The sequence below is a fragment of the Eulemur rufifrons genome, chromosome 6, assembly GCF_041146395.1.
Source record: "Eulemur rufifrons isolate Redbay chromosome 6, OSU_ERuf_1, whole genome shotgun sequence".
Classification (NCBI taxonomy): Eukaryota; Metazoa; Chordata; class Mammalia; order Primates; family Lemuridae; genus Eulemur; species Eulemur rufifrons.
In genome coordinates, this window is record NC_090988.1 from 4,023,020 (window position 1) to 4,039,722 (window position 16,703).

Sequence of the window (16,703 nt, forward strand, 5' to 3'; positions counted from 1 at the left end):
TTAATATAACAGCCGTTTGCGTGACATCATTGTAACCTGGCAGCCAAGGAAAGTGAACTGGAATGCACCTGTGTGAACAATGACACCTTCACTGTACTAGTCAGTGGGGCGCTAGACACCACTGAGTGAGCATGTGTGCTGTGTGGCTGTCACACTCAAAATGACTGAGTAGAGCAACTGAATCTGCATTAAGTTTTGCATTAAGCTTGAACATTCCTCCAAAGAAACTATTCAGATGATTCAGAAGGCTTTCGGGGACGGTGCAATGAGTGCAGTGCAAATAAAAGTGTGGAACAGACCAGGCGCAGTGGGTGGCTCAAGCCTGTAATCCTAACACTCTGCGAGGCCAAGGCGGGAGGATCACTTGAGCTCAGAAGTTCGAGACCAGCCTCAGCAAAAGCGAGACCTTGTCTCTACTAAAAGTAGAAAAAATTAGCTAGGCGTGGTGGTGTGCGCCTGTAGGTGGCTGAGGCAGGAGAATTGCTTGAGCTCAGGAGTTGGAGGTTGCTGTGAGCTAGGCTGACGCCACAGCACTCTAGCCCAGGCAACAGAGCAAGACCTTATCTCAAAAATAAAAAACAAAAAACTTTTACTGTAGCAACCGAAAAGATGAAATGCAAAGGAATGAATCTAGTAAAAGATGAGAATAACCAATGTGGAAAATATACAAAGCTTTATTGAAATACATTTAAAGATATAAACAAATGGAGACATATTATTTTTATGAATAGGAAGACTATCATAAAAACATGTATTCCAACGAAATCTATAAATTCAACCTAAGGCCAATAAAAATACAGGCTTTTCCCTGGAACCTGACAAACTGAATAAACAATTTATATGGAAAAGTAAAGGAACAAGAAGTTAAAGTGATTTTGGTAAATAAGAAGAGTGGGAGGAATTGACCTACAAGCTGTCAAGGTGCATTAAAAACGGCAGTGAGTAACCCAGTGTGGCACCAACACAGGGACACACAAACAGATAAAGGGAGAAGAATAAAGAACCCAGTAGTAGTCCCCAAATATAGCAGTATACGACAGCAGCGGTGACAACACTATCAGTGGGGAAAGGATAGAGTAGTCAGCAAATGACAGTTATTCAAATGGAAAAAAAAATTGGATCTCTGACATAAAAACTAAGAATAAAACCAAGCCCAAACAAAAAGTCCAGGTAATTAAAGACTTAAATATGAAAAGAAGTGCCTACAGAAGAAAATATAGGAATAGGGAAAGGACTTCCTGAGTAAGATACAGAAAGCACAGACACAAAGTGATAGGTAAAATGTTTTATATTAAAATGAAAAACTGGCCAGACATGGTGGCTCACGCCTGTAATCCTAGTACTTTGGGAGGCCAAGGTGGGAGGACAGCTTGAGGTCCAGAGTTCAAGAGCAGCCTGAGCAACATAGCGAGACCCCATCTATAAAAAAATAAAATAAAAAAATTAGCCAGGCATGGTGGCGCATGCCTGTAGTCCCAGCTACTCAGGAGGCTGAGGCAGGTGGATGGCTTGAGCCCAGGAATTCAAGTGAGCTATGATGATGCCAATGCACTCTAGCCTGGGCAACAGAGCAAGACCCTATTTCTAAAAAAAAAAAAAAAATTCTTTAAAAGATAACATCGTCAGCTGGGCATGGTGGCTCATGCCTGTAATCCCAGCACTCTGGGAGGGTTGCTTGAGCTCAGGAGTTCCAGACTAGCCTGAACAAGAGTGAGATGCCATCTCTACCAAAAAGAAAGGAAAAAAAAAAACCCAGCCGGGCATTGTGGTGCACGCTGGTAATCCCAGCTACCCAGGAGGCTGAGGCAGAAGGATCACTGAGAGCCCAGGACTTGGAGGTGGCAGTGAGCTAATGATGCCACTACCCTCTACCCAGGGCGACAGAGTGAGACGCTCTCAACAAAAACAAATAAGGCAACTGAACACCCGTCCTCACAGCCCCCCACCCCTTCAAAAAAAAAAGAAAAAGATAACATTGTCATATTTTTTAGAAACTTCTAATAATTTAGAATTACATACTTAAATAGGAATAAAATAATGCCTGGGATTTGCTTCAAAATGATCTAGGAGTGAGGAATGGGTAGGGTTACTATTGATAAAAGATTAGCTATGAGTTGGTAATTCTTGAAGCTGGGTGATGGGTATACCAGAGATTTATCAAACTTTTTCCTTTTAGAATATGAATACACACACACACACACACACACACACACACATAGTTTTTCATAAAATGATGAAAAAATATGACCATAAGATAGTAGTTTCACCCACTTGGTTAGTGAACATTTTAAAATCTCAAAATTCTAAGTGATTGCAAGAAAATGAAAAAGTGGGAACTCTTAAACACACATGGTAGGAACATAAATTGACACAACTAATTTGGAGGAAACTTTGGCATCTTCTAGTAAAACTGAAGACGTATATTCTTTACTACCCAGCTGTTCCCCATCTAGACTAAATCTTGGAAAATTTTGGTCATGGAAATATGCACAAAAATGGTCATAGGCACACTGCTTTTAATAGCAAAAAACTAGAAACAACCAAATAACCATTTGTAGAAGAATGTGTGACTAAATAGTGGCATATTTACATAATGAAATGAAAGTAAATTAACTGGAGTGTAATGCACCAACCTGGATAAATCTCACAAACAAGGTGAACAAAGAAAGGAATCTGCAGAGTACAAATGTTACAATGCCATTTATATAAAGTGACACCAGCCACACCAAACAATGTGCTGGGAGGGACGCATACGTCCGTAGTAAATGTAGAGAGGAAAGCTGAGAGGGGTAAGTCCAAAATGCAGAATAGTGGTTATTTCTGGTAGGGCAAGTGAGGGGACTGCAGTTCAGGGCACAAAGGGAGCACCACAGGGATAAGGTTTTGCTTCCTAATCTGGGTGTGGGCACATGAGTATACATTATATTATTCTTTAGTCCTTTTGTCTGTAATAAAATAACTCATAACTTAAAAGATATTTTTTTTTCAGTGAAGGAGGACATGATAGGGGGAACTGAGAGAAGAGGCATAAAAATACACCTTGGGGGAGGTAGTGAAATTCATTTCAGTTCAACAGCAAACTCACTGAGGACAGATGAGACCTCGCCTGTCCTACAAGGAACGCAGTCATCTGCCGATTCCTGCTGCCTGCTCTTGTCTAAAGGCGAATACTGCGCCACTGTGGAAGCATCAGCTCTAGCCAGACCCGGGTGGTCCCCCAGGTGTCACAGCAGCAGTGGGCTTTGGGTCTGCAGTGAAGGGCTGAGCCCTGTGCCCTGGCTTCCCTTGTCTTTGCCCCACCTGCTCCCTCCCCATCCTTGTATAGACAGAATGGCTTCTAGGTTGTGTCTTTGGTGACACTTATGCAATAAATAAGGCACCGTGCAGTGCCGAGCGCATCTTTCATGCAGTGGTGTGAAGCAGATGGATGCCTCCGGGAAAGGGAACAGCAGTAGTATGAGCGTGAAGGACTTGATACCTGTTGCTTTCTCCGGACGCCTGTTCAGGGGCTTCCCCAGGCAGCCGGGAAAACCATCCATGTTCAGGCCTACAGTCTAGGCTGCGTGTTCATCAGTCAGGTGAGTCACCTAGGTAGAAGGGACACCTGTCCATACCAGTGCCCAATTCCAGGGCAAGAAAACGTAGGTGCGTGCCAGTCTCCCTGTCCAATTGGGCAGGAGGCAAAACGCTGCTGACCATCCTGGTGTCAACACCACCTCCAAACTCTGGCTTCCTCTTGGGCTTCCTGGGGAGTCCCCAGCTTCTTCATGGCCTTCCTGGGGAGTCCCCAGCTTCTTCATGGCCTTCCTGGGGAGTCCTCAGCTTCTTCATGGCTTTCTTGGGGGAGTCCCTGACCTCCCCACAGCCTTCCTGGGGAGCTCACAGTGATGGGAGCCTGACAGGCACGTGCAGACTCTGGCTCCTTACGCCCTCTGTCTCATCTGCCGGAATCCCAGGGCCTGCATGGGCCCTCTATTTCCAGCTTTCCTCGAACTTTCTGGGTCCCGTGATGACATAAGAAGTGTCAACTGAGTGTCTGCAGATCTGAAAGAGCCCAAACAGAATCACAGGGCTGTCACCCTCCCCAAACCCAGCATCTGTTTGCCCCCAACAGGTCCTGCCTCTGCTACCTTTTTATCTGTTACCTTACTTCCAAACCCACTGTCATATGATGCCCCTCCCCAGAAATGCTGATCATAGGCACTTCTTTCCCATTATTTCACACCATTTTTCCTTACTAAACCAATGTCCCTCCTGGCATCTTCCCAGCTCTTGGTGGACATCTCCAGCCTGATCTCAGTGAGAAAAACCTAATGCTATTACTGCTACTGCTACTACTAGCTAGTAATTATTATTGAGAACTTGATATGCATCTAGGCCCTGCCTGGTACACATACTAACTGTGCGCCAGGCCATGTTCTGAGCACTTATCTAGTGCATATACCATTTTCATTGTATAGTAATGGAAGCCCAATGGGCAATGAGGAAACCAAAGCACAGAGGGGTTCAGTAATTTGCCAAGTGACTGTTCATACGAATCCCCTTCCTCTTCTCCCTCCCTCCCATAGCTTACAACGCATGACAGCTTCCTTGACTTGGTGAAAGCCACCGTCGGGGCCCCTGCCATCCACGTAGTACATGAATCGGAGCTCAGGCGGGTAGGCGGCTCTGCTCAGGCCCGACAGCAGGGGGATGGTGCAGCCCTCTGCCCCAGGGGCCTCAGTCAGGGCCTGTAGCATCTGGTACTTGCACCAGGGGTCCTGAAGGAAGCCTGGCGTGATGAGCAGCACACGACAGTGACTACTGCTCAGTGCCTGGCACAGCTCGGACGCGATGGCACTGCCTGGCGTTGCGTCCCGAAGCTGCAGGAAGCAGCGCAGGCTGGCAGTGCTGCCCTCCAGGTAGGAGACCAGTTCCTGGGCAGCCACCAGGTCCTCCTCACTGTGGCACACGCAAACATCATAGTCTTTGCTCCAGCGGCCACTGCTGCTGTCACCCACAAGTGTCAGTGGCGTGCTGGGAGATCTGACCGAACTGAGGCCCAGGGGTGGGGGGCTGTCCTGTGAGGTGGGGTGCGAAGTGTCACTGGGGGAGCTTTCGGGGGAGTCAGGCATCTTCCTTTGCTTCTTCAACAGGGCCTGCCTGAGCCAGTCTGCAGGGGAGAACACACTGCTCAGGCCCGAGTCTTACCCGGCGCCTTCCCCCTGGCCGCTGGGGAGGAGCCCTGCCGTGCAGGGAGGGCCGGCAGGACTCCGCCTGTCTCCTTGCGCTGGGAAACAACACCTTCTTATTCTCAGTGATCTATGGCTCTGCTATTTTTTTCATTCTCAAGGACCTGAGTAAAATTTCCCTCTATCTTTGAAGGTTTGGGAGGTATATAAGAACTCTGGGATCCTAATGTGGGAGTGTTTTACCATCCTGATTAAGAGAAGGCCCTGCCCTGCTCCAGGCCCTTTGATATCTGGCACCCCCAGCCCACCTTAAGCAGAACTTTCCACTAGAGCTGTGAGTCTGCAAGCAGAGCTTTGCTATGCTAGGAAGGATCCATTAGTCCCAGAGCCCACTTCCAGCACTGAGGGGAGGTGAATTTAAATTAGGAAGACACACCCCTTATGGAAAGGGAAGGGTGGGAGGATTGGCATCGGCTTGGGCCTGAGAAGCCCTAGATTGTCAGTCACTACATGGCTACAAGAAAGTAGCTCAGAGCTCCCGATGAGCACAGAGCTTAGGCGTTCAGAGCCCGCACTTTGGAGGCAGGCACCATATTTGACTGTGGATTTGTGGTAGCCTTCCCTATGTCCGTAAGCAAGTTAGTCTATGACTCCATCTCCTCATCTGCAAAATGGTTCACTTTAGTTGTTTTTGAGGGTTAACTGAGATAATGCAGTGTTGGGATACTGTGAGTGCTCCATAATGATATCAAAACTCAGCTTCCCCAGCTTTTGACAGACAGTTAAGTGTTGTGAGAATTGATAGTTTCTCTCTCTGCTTGGCTCCTTCCTCAGAATGGTTCTGGAACAAAGATCTAAATAAGCACTCAGCACAGTGGTTTCCAGGCTAGGAAAATTAGTTGAGCAGGCCTGGAAAACCTTGGGGCCACAAGGATGAGGACGGGGCTGATGCAGGCCTCCCGCCTCCTGCTCCACGAAGCATGGGGCTCTGCAGTCAAGTCAGGAGCTTCACCCCTCATCAGCCTCCTGACGTCCACCCCGCGCATGCACAGGCAGAGATGAGGACAACACTCCCAGGAACAAGAGCAGAACTAGGAGTCTGGATCCACTCACCGGTCATCTTGCCCAGAGGCTTCTTGGACCGGGAGCGAGGAGGTGGGAGGGAGGTCGATGATGCCATGGTGTTGGGCTCAGAACTAATCCTGTGAGATCAGGCATTGGTTAAAGCGGGAGAAGAAAGGAGACCCAGTCTTGACCTCCAGGGATAGCAATCCTACAAGGGGCAGAGAGAGAGAATCACAAAAGCTGTACTTAACCTACTCTCAGTCCTAGTAGGTAGACTCCCAGAATGGCCCCTCCATCTCTCATGGGATTAGGGACAGACATGATTGTGATTGGGGCTGGTTTCTAGCTAAATCCAGATCTGTGCAGTGTGGTCACACTTACAGGGTATGAGCTCAGCATCACCAGCTGAGTGACTGTTCTCTGCTCTACCTGGCTGGGAATATATTTGGGATCTGGGGCTGGCAGCTGGCAGGCAGCTCTTTAGAGGGTCTTCATGTATAAAGGCTGAAATGGGAGAAGAAAAACAGTTGCTATTTGGTTTTGGGGTGTTTTTTTTTTTTTGAGACAGAGTCTCACTCTGTTGCCCAGGCTAGAGTGCCATGGCGTCAGTATAGCTCACAGCAACCTCAGACTCCTGGGCTCAAGTGATCCTTCTGCCTCAGCCTCCCGAGTAGCTGGGACTACAGGCATGTGCCACGACACCCAGCTAATTTTTCTATTTTTAGTAGAGATGGGGTCTTGCTCTTGCTCAGACTGGTCTCAAACTCCTGAGCTCGAGGGATCCTCCCGCATCCTCCTCCAAGAGTGCTAGACAGTTACTATTTGGATAAATAATTTTCTATTCAGGTAGACAGATGCTGAGTGGTAGAGAGAGAACACATGCAGGAAGCCTTGGGAGGCTTTCCCTCCAAGTCCACCTTCCCCTGAATGACCCATCCACCCCTCCATCCCTCAGCCATCAGCTCAGGGAGTTTGTGTCACAAAATGTGAAAACTGTAGACTCTGCAGGCAGAGTGCCAGCATTCTCACCTCTTCTTAACCGTGGCCTTTGGCAATCTTGCTAAGCTTCAGTTTCTCCATCTGTGAAATGGAAATAATACTAGTACCTACTTCTCAGCATTATTGTGACAACTAAATGAGATAATTTACGTAAAGCATTAATGGTGCCTGGCATACAGTAAATGTTCAGAAAATGTGGTTTTGTATGTATTTAAAATAATCTAGATATTGGAGGGATATATCATGTTCATGGTTATAAGACTCAGTATTATAATGTTAATTTCCCATAAATTGATCTTTAGTTCAATGATATCTCAAATAGTAGGTTTTGGTTTTTTAGTTTTTTTTGGTGGTGAGGTTGTTGCACTGCTTATAAATTTATATGGAAATGCAAAGGCCCAAGAATACCTTAGATGGGCGATGTTCTCTTCCCACCACAATGACGGGGAATGTCCCTGATGGTGGAGGCTCAGCCCAGGTTTCGGTGGGACAGAGCCTGCCCCCACTCGAGAGGGCTGTAGTATTATGCTAGTGACACTCCTCCAGATGAAGGGCTGGTGGAGAACAGGACCCTCGCGCTGGGGAGCCGCTGGCAGAGGCTGCTCTCTCACTCTTGGCTGGATCGTCACAGGTTGAAACAAACCTAGGAACTCACACAGAAGCAAGTTGTATTAGACACACTGAAATAAGAGGTTTCAAAGTTTAAATAACGTCATTCTATGCTGGATATTAATGCTTTGTTCTGATGCTAAACAGTATTATACGAAGCTGATGAACAGAAGATGAGAGATGCTGAGGATTCATAGACATGTATCAGAGTTCAAACAGGAAAAAAAGGACGAAGAAGAAGAAAGAAGAAAGAAGGAAGAAGAAGAAAAAAAACTTAACTGCAGCAGCAAAGGGGGCATGAAAAGAGCTGGAATGGGTACAGGAATCAGAGAAGACATTTGAAAGAGCAAAGCAGCTAAATGTCAAGCCACTAAAAGGACACCAAACGTTGGCGATTAGTGTGTATATGCGTTTCTTTTTGGAGTTCAGACAAACTAAGTTGTAGGCTACAGCTACGTCAGTGCTTTAGACCATCGCTGCGTTTTGAAATCCTTTTCCTGGTCAGGAGTTGCTCTCTCTCTACATCTCATTTCAGTCATTCAAGAGGCCGCTCCTCCCCACCCTCCCGCCACAGCAGTCACTTCGTTTTTATATTATTTAAATGTTTTTTCAATTTTTTTATTTTAAAAGTCATTTTGTGGACTTGGTATACTTATAACCTGGAGAATAATTTCTTTTAATGATATTCTAAAGATTAAAAATTAATATAATACATTAAGCTACTTAATATATGCAGATTTAAAAGTTTCAGTTTCTGATTTTATGAAATGACTTGCCCTTTTGGCAGTACATGTTGATTTTGGGTAATTGCCATTCTCATTGTTTGGTTAAGAAGAACTCCAATTGTGCAACCGCATGTGCCACTGGGAGCGGGCGGTATAAGGCCTCTGAATAACAGGGAAAAGTTTAAATACAGGATATAATAGCACCTTTGACAGGATAATTGAGCAAGATACCAGATAAGTTCCAGTAACCATATAAGCTGCCCACCTCCTATAGACTAAAACCTGATGGAACTTCTTTGTTACTTTTTAGTTTTTGTGAGGCTGGGGCTGTGGAGCTATTACATACTCAAACATGCTTTAATCTTTCCAAGACTTGGTAATAGTCATCATATATCGAGATACAATTGTCAAGCAGAAGAGATAATGAACCCAAATCTCCAACCAGACGCTCTAACCACTAGCTGTGTCTAATCTCTGATTTGCTGTGTGGCCTTATATGTAGTCACTTTTTCCTGTGCTTTTAAAAAATTCATGAAGTATAATGATATATACCTAAAATACTCACTTTGTAAGACAGTAACAAAGACTTGGTAGAAAATTAGTAAAGAGTTTCTTCAAAAAAAGAGGCAGTATATTACCTGTAGTACTTTCTAGAATGCTTTTCCAATAGTATATGTAAGAATTTATGTAAAGGAAATATAATGTTTTACTGTATAAAATCCAAAGTGTATTAAGTAGTATCTCATCTCAAACTGGTCTCTAATTTCTATTATATAGGAAATGTTCTAAAGCCTGTGAAGGCATATGACAAGAATACGTGTCTTTTTAAAATTCCTATTAGATTTCTGTGAAGTGGAAATTACTATCTGTGGTAGACAGAATAATGGCCCCCAAGGATGCCCACATCCTAATCCCTGGAACTGTGAATATGTTACCTTACATGGCAAAAGGGGATTTTGCAGATAAGTTAAAGACCTTTACAGGGTTATCCAGGTGGACCAAATGTAATCACAAGGATGCTTTCCAGAGGAAGGCAGGAAGGTCAGAGTCAGATGCAGGAGATAGGATGACAGAAGCAGAGGTTGGTGGGATGTGGGGCCACAAGCAGGGGGATGTGGGCAGCTTCTAGATGCTGGAAAAAGCCAGTTCATGGAACACAGCCCTGCTCATTTAAGACTTCTGACCTCCAGAATTGTAATAAATAAACAAACAAATGTGTGCTGCATGAAGCACTAAGCTGTGGTACTTTGCTACAGCAGCAATAGGAAACTAACATGCTATCTCTGATCATATCGGTCCAATGAATAGAGAAAGCACCGGATTTAAGTTGAGTGCTAAAAACTGATCTGTTTAAAGTGTAAATTTTTTGAAAGAGTTTTTACATCTTTAAATGAATAAATTAATCTACACTTCACCTGACTTTGACTTTATATTTAAGAATTTTGGAGAGGCTGGGCACGGTGGCTCATGCCTTGTAATCCTAGTAATTTGGGAGGCTAAGGTGGGAGGATTGCTTGTAGCCTGGAGTTCAAGACCAGTCTGAGTAACATAGTGAAGCTCTATCTCTACAAAAATTTAAAAATTAGCTGGGCATCCTGGTGCATGCCTGTAGTCCCAGCTACTCAGGAGGCTGAGACAGGAGGATCACTTGAGCCCAGCAGTTTGAGGGTACAGTGAGCGATGATGGCCACATTGCACTCTAGCCTGGGTAACAGAGCAAGACCCCGTGTCAAAAAAAAAAAAAAAAAAAAAGAATTTTGGTTTCAAAAGCCTAAGTCTTCTTCTCAAACACTTGCTAAAACATTTGTCTGTGCAGGATTTATTGGGACTTTCAGGACAATGTCACTCAAAGTGCTGATACACACAATAGGGTGTTTCTCAAAGCGTAGATTGCAGACTGTGGGGGACAGATCCTAGGGTGGCCCCCATGTTCACACTTGTGAGTGTGGGAAGGACCCATGGCTTACTTTTAACCAACAGAATAAGGCAAAAGGTGATGGGATGTTATTCACATAATTACATTACTGTATATGATATAGGCATATGTGTGTCTATACACATACATACACTATATATATAGATGTACATATACCATATATATGAATACTGTGTGCATGCATGTAACTCTATCTTAGCTGATGGGAGGGAGAGAGACTCCTTTGCCTATTTTGAAGAAGTTGCCATGTTGTGAGAGGGCCACATGTCAAGGAACTGTGGGCAGCCTCCAGGAGCTGAGAGTGGTCCCCAGCTGACAGCCAACAAGAAAAGGACCTCAGTCCCACAACTGCAAAGAGATGAATTCAGCCAACAACCTATGGGAGCTTGTCAGTGGTTCTTTCCCCCTTCGAGCCTCTGGTGAATGGCAGCCCCACTGATACCTGGACTGCAGCCAGATGAGCCCCTGACCCAGGCAAACCTTGTCCCAGCCCTTGATCCACAGAAACTTTGAGGTAATAAATAGGTGGTGATTTAAGCTGCTACATTTGTGGTAATTTGTTATGTAGCATAGAAATCTAACACAGGGTCCAACTGCAATGATGGCTTAAAAGGCTGGTTTCTGTGCCCCATCTCAAATCTACTGAATCAAATCTCTAGGCACGAGGTTTGGGAACTAGATTTCAGCTAGTACCCCAAGATTCTAAAGTACCTAAAGATTGGTCTAGTGGGCTACATCAGTGATTCCCAAACCAAGCTGCATATCCTTAGCACCTAGGGAGCTTTAAAAAATACAGATATCCCTGGGGATTCTTATTCAATGGTTTAGAAGTGGGGCCCAAGAATCTGTATTTTTCAAGAGTGCTCCAGGTAATTCAGGTACAAGGAACTACTAATCTATATTATATTGTTACTTATATTTATAAAGAGTGAAATAATTTAACAGTGCCCAGAAAATCTTGGGATTGATTTTGTGAAATAAATTCCAAACTTCTAATTTTGCTATAAAGTCAAATTTAAGATGAACTCTAGGCTGGGTGCTGTGGCTCATGCCTGTAATCCTAGCACTCTGGGAGGCTGAGGTGGGAGGATGGCTTGAGCTCAGGAGTTGGAGAGCAGCCTGAGCAAGAGCAAGACCCCGTCTCTGCTAAAAATAGTAAAAATTAGCCGGGCATGGTGGTGCACGCCTGTAGTCCCAGCTACTCGGGAGGCTGAGGCAGGAGGATCGCTTGAGCCCAGGAGTTTGAGGTTGCTGTGAGCTAAGCTGACGCCACGCACTCAAGCCTGGGTGACAGAATGAGACTCTGTCTCCAAAAAAAAAAAAAAAAAAAGATTGAATAGGCAGGAAATAGTCATAGAATTCTGCTTAATTAAATGAAGCCTTATGGCCTGTATTAAAATAAATTATATTTAATGAATATATGGCAAGGCATATCTGCTTCCAGCACTACATTTTGTAAATTTTGAAGACTTAAAAATCTGAAAAAGTATGTGCATGTATATAATTAAAAGCACTCACTATTTTTAATTTAATTATAAATCAAAAGTATTGTTACTTTGGTCCTTAAAATCTAAAACCTTAGCTGTATTTCAGTCACACTGAAACATATCTTACTGAGCAAACATCCGTGAGAAACATTATAATTAATGTTGTATTTTATTTAAAAATAGCAAATTGGTCTTTGGAAAAGTTCAGTTTCTGAGTTTTAAAAATTATCTTTGCTTTGGAACTATATCACATATGTTCTAAAGGTCATTTTTAACTAAAATGATGAGAATTTTTTATACTTACCTTTCTGTAGGCCTCGTGTAAATATGCAGGAATTAAATGTGATATAGATTGTATCAGCAAGTTTATGATTGGATACAGTTTATAAATTATGCTGATTATATACCTTAATACATTTGTCCCCTTTTGAGCTTACAAATGGTCACTTTTTATATATATTTTCTAAAAGGCTTTGTAGAGGGTTGGAGAAAAATACTTAAGATCTTTCTTTCTTTTGTTTTTTCTTTTCTTTTTTTGGTGCCAGGATCTTGCTGTGTTGCTCAGGCTGGAGTGAGTAGCTCTTCACAGGCTGGGTCTCTGCACACCGCAGCCCCCACTCCCGGGCTCCAGGGAGCATCACGCAGCCTTCCAAGTAGCTGGGACTACAGGTGTGCGCCATTGTGCCCTGCTTTTGAAGAACAGTGCTAAGGACTTTCACTACCAGAATAATAAGGATTTACTATAAAGCAACAGTAATGAAGGCAGCATGATGTTGGTGTGCAAGGACAGAGAAAACAGGCTATCCAGGAACAGACCCACTTCAGCATAACCTACTGATTGATGTCAGTGGCGACACGGAAGTGCAGTGGGGAAGGACCGTCTTTTCAATAAGTGGCGTTAGGTTATTTCAATAGCCCTGTGGGAAAAAGTAAACCTTGACCCACATCTCACACCATATAAACAATTAATTTCAAATGGATAGCAGATATAAATGTGAATGGTGAGACAATGCTTTTAGAGGAAACATGGAAAATTATCTTCCTGACTTTGGGGTAGGCAACGATTTCTAAAACCAGATACAAATAGTACAACCATTAGGAGAAAAATTATAAATTGGAAAACATTAAAATGAAGAACTTCTGTTCATCAAAAGACACCATTAGAAGAGTGAAAGGCAATCTACTGAGAGAAAATGCTCAAAAAATACATGTCCAGTAAATGTCTCATATCCCAAATATTTCAAGAACTATTAGGCACTAGTAAGAAAAAGAGAGACAGCCTATTAGACAAATGGGCACAATAATTGACTAGGCACTTCCAAAAAGGATAGTCAAATGACCAATAGACATAGAAAAAGACAGCTCATTAGTCATCAGAGAAATACAAATTAAAACCTCAATGCATCACTGCTACGTGCTCAGCAGAATGGCTACAGTGAAAAAAAGCGCATCAAGTACTGGTAAGAATGTGAAGGAAAAGGAACTCACACGCTCCCAGTGTGTACAGCTACTACAAACTGTTTGGCACTGTATACTAAAGCTGAACATACAGCAGCAATTCTATTCCTAGTAATATACCCAACTTTTGTTCTTTTATGTGCTTATATATGTTCACCAAAAGACAAACACATGAATGTCTGTGACAGCAGGATTCAAAATAACCCCAAAGTGGAAACAAATATGTCCATCAATCCAAGTGTCCAGTAGAACAGATAAATAAATTGTGGTCTAGCCATACAGTGAAATATTACACATCAATGAGAATGAATGAATTACTGCTAAACACAACATGGGCAAATCTCACAAAATATATTGAGTATAAGATGTCACATACACAAGAGTACATAAGATTCTAGGGATTGAAAGTCCAAAAATGGGCAAAACCATTTTATGGTGTTAGAAGCCAGGAGTGTAGTAATGTTTTATGCATCGTTCTGGATCAGGCTGCACTGGAAATGTTCACGTTGTGAAAAATGATTAAGCTATACACTTATGATTTGTGCAATTGTATATCAATTTTTTTAAGTCTAAAAAATAACTAGATGTGGCTTCCTGAGTCATTCCCGACCCTTTGTCCCTGGGTTAGGTGTCTCAGCTGGAGTAAACACTGCCCCCTCTCAGTTGCACTTCTGGGGTGTGCTACCTGTGACTCTAATACCTGTCTCCCTGGGGACGACAGGGCCAAGTCCGTCCTGTCCATCGCTGTCACCCTAGTGCTCGGCACAGTGCCCGCCCAGCCCGTGGCAGACGCTCATTCGTGAGTGTGGTGTAATGCCTGGAGAGGTCCTTAACCCCAGATAAAGCCAGCTACTTGCTGAGTCACTGTCGGGACAATCCCAAGAACAGAGGGAGAGTCTGGCCACAGCAGAGAAGAATGTGAGGAGACTGTGGCGGAAACAGGGTCCTCAGTTAGACAAAGACCCAAACAAACTGACAGAGCCAGGCTCTTTCCGAAGCTAAAGGAGAGTCTCCCGCAGCAAGCTTCTGTGCGACAGAAAAGGTGACCTTTTTCTCCGAGGGTCTTTCCCTGCTGCTTACGTGTCGTGGGCGCTAGCGGCAGCCAGGTAAAAGGTGCAGGGGAGGGGAAGGCGGTCACTCAGGGGCAGATGTGCCGCACAGCTGGGGCAAGGCCGGGCCCGCACGCAGGGGCCCGCCCGCCCCCGGCGCCCGCGCGGCCGCCCCCGCCGCGCCCGCCCCGCGGACCCCGCCGCCGCCCGCCTCCCCCGCTCACCTGCTCGCCGGCCCCGCCGCGGCGCGGGCTGCGCGCTCCCGCCCGGGAAGTGCGGCGCGCAGGGCCGGCTCCCCGGAAGCGCCGCGGGCGCCGCCCTCCTCCGCTGCGCCCGCCCAGCCCGACCCGGCCTGGCGCTCGGGCGCGGGCGGGAGCGGCGCGTGCGGGCCGGGCGTGCGTGCGCCCGCACCGGGACCCCAGGCCGGCCCGGCCGCCGCGCCCCTCGGGCGCCCGTCCTCCCGCCGCGCAGCCGGGCCCGCGGGTGGCGGCGGCAACTTGGGGAGGAGCCTGTACACAGCTCACCAGGAACACCCGAAACCTTGGTTTCGTTCCTGGTGGGGGACAAAGAAAGAAACCCCGATTTCTTTCCTCCTCACACTCTGCAAGGGAGGTCTTCATATGTTTTATTTTTATACAACTGAGGCAAATGAAGCTTAGAGAGATTAAAGAAGTTGTGCGAAGGTCACACGCAGCGAGAGGCCGCACGGGTGGCATGCAGGAGAGGCTGGAAGGCCGGTCCCTGGGGACAGAGGACGGTGGAACCGGTGTCTGACGCCCAAGTCCCGCTCCTCTGGGCAGTGATTCTAGAATCAGCGTTACGAAAGTCCTGGGGACCCTAACAGAGGTGCTGCAAAAGTGTGAATGAGGCAGGCAAGATGTTGGGAAGTCCTGGGTGAAACAAAGTTAAATCATTCCTTTGTCTCCTATTTCTTAGAGCTGTTGAGATGTTGATGAGCATTGTGAAGCACCACGGGGAGAATAGGGGAGAATATAACATGTAGCATTTCTCAAACTTGTTTCACCATAGAAGAAATATAAATATCTTCCTGAGCGTATTCCTCGGCATCCAGTTTGGGAAACACTCTCCTAAAACTATGTACATGAAGTGCTGGAGGATAGAGGGAGTTTAATTGGGCCATCTAAGATTCACTATCTCCCCCTCCAATCTGAGTTCCTCCTTTTCTCACTAGCCAGCCAAAACGGATGAGCTGCCCATCCTGGGAGGACCCTGGAGTCATGTGCCTGGGTTCACAATCAGGGCTCATCACTTACTAGCTGTGCGACTTTGGTGAAGTCGTGTGACATTTCTAGACTCGCTTTCCTCACCAAAACTGTGGTACCTGGTTGCTGGTGTTCTTGCAAGATTTAGATGAGTTCTACGTAAAGCAGGTGTCCTCACCTTAGCCCCGAGCCCCAGCGGTCAGGGAAGGTTTGCTTCTACTCTCTCTCAGGTACCCTATTCTCTTCCCCCACCAAGCAGGCCCCCCTTTGCCCTATTCTGCTCTGCAAAATGTCCCTCTCTTCTGGCAAGTTTCATTTTTGTAGCTCATTCAGGGAAATCTTTGTTAAACCCAGCCTTTCCCCAAATGTCTATAGTACCTTCTGGTATAAGGAGCTCATGCCCTCGCTGCTTAGCTCTCTCATCAGACTGAAAATTCCCTGAGGACAAGCGATGGCTCTTCAGGCTCCAGGAGGAGCAGAGGGGCACTCAGATAAGCCTTGACTGACAGCCAAGCACAGACCACACACTGGGACAGCCAGGTGCTGGGGCAGAGATGAATGAAGGCTTGGTTGCGCTCTGCACGGTTCACTGGGGAAGCCGAGCTTGCATAAAGCCCTGTGGGAGTACAGAGGCGTCCTTAAGCTTCTTAAGTACAGCATTTGTTGTCTTGAAGGGAGTAGCTTCTCGGTGGGCACCTTTTCCCTTTTGACCCTTAGATTGGGCTGTCTGTGCCTAAGGAAGGAGGAGCGGCTGCCGGTTAGCTAGGGAGCCACCTGCGGGGCCAACACAGGATGTTGGCTTGTCCTTCCTGCGCCCCTGGCAAGTTCCTTCCTGTCTTTCAGCACTGCACGCTGGGCCCTTTTTCTGCAGCTCACCACCGTGGTCCTGCTCCTCTTCCCCCAGGGGCTTCTGCTGTCATCCCCTGGCAGCACTCTGCCCCTCTCCCTCCCTCCCGTCTGGGAAGACCACCTCCATCTTTT

At 45.9% G+C, this 16,703-nt stretch overlaps 1 protein-coding gene across 3 annotated transcripts; it reads right to left on the bottom strand.

Moving 5' to 3' along the window:
* Window positions 1-803: 803 nt before the first annotated feature.
* TIRAP (TIR domain containing adaptor protein) lies at window positions 804-14,764 on the bottom strand. 3 transcript variants are annotated; one of them, XM_069470694.1, is made up of 6 exons: window positions 14,724-14,764; window positions 7,644-7,878; window positions 7,266-7,316; window positions 6,285-6,444; window positions 4,574-5,152; window positions 804-4,044 (listed from the first exon to the last, which is right to left on the bottom strand). In XM_069470694.1, exons 4-6 carry the CDS (start codon window positions 6,349-6,351, stop codon window positions 4,025-4,027), a joined length of 666 nt encoding a protein of 221 aa, XP_069326795.1. In that variant the 5' UTR covers window positions 6,352-6,444; window positions 7,266-7,316; window positions 7,644-7,878; window positions 14,724-14,764; the 3' UTR covers window positions 804-4,024. The 3 variants fall into 3 exon arrangements, with proteins under 3 accessions (XP_069326795.1, XP_069326793.1, XP_069326794.1); XM_069470692.1 differs by having other exon boundaries at window positions 804-5,152; XM_069470693.1 differs by lacking the exons at window positions 7,266-7,316; window positions 7,644-7,878 and adding an exon at window positions 6,618-6,740 and having other exon boundaries at window positions 804-5,152; window positions 14,724-14,758.
* Between the last annotated feature and the right edge of the window lie 1,939 nt (window positions 14,765-16,703).

Coding starts and splice junctions, on each gene's coding strand:
- TIRAP (XM_069470692.1), bottom strand. CDS start 6,351: ATGGCATCATCGACCTCCCTCCCACCTCCTCGCTCCCGGTCCAAGAAG. Junction 5,153..6,284: donor GCCTCTGGGCAAGATGACCG/GTGAGTGGATCC, acceptor TCTCCCCTGCAG/ACTGGCTCAGGCAGGCCCTG.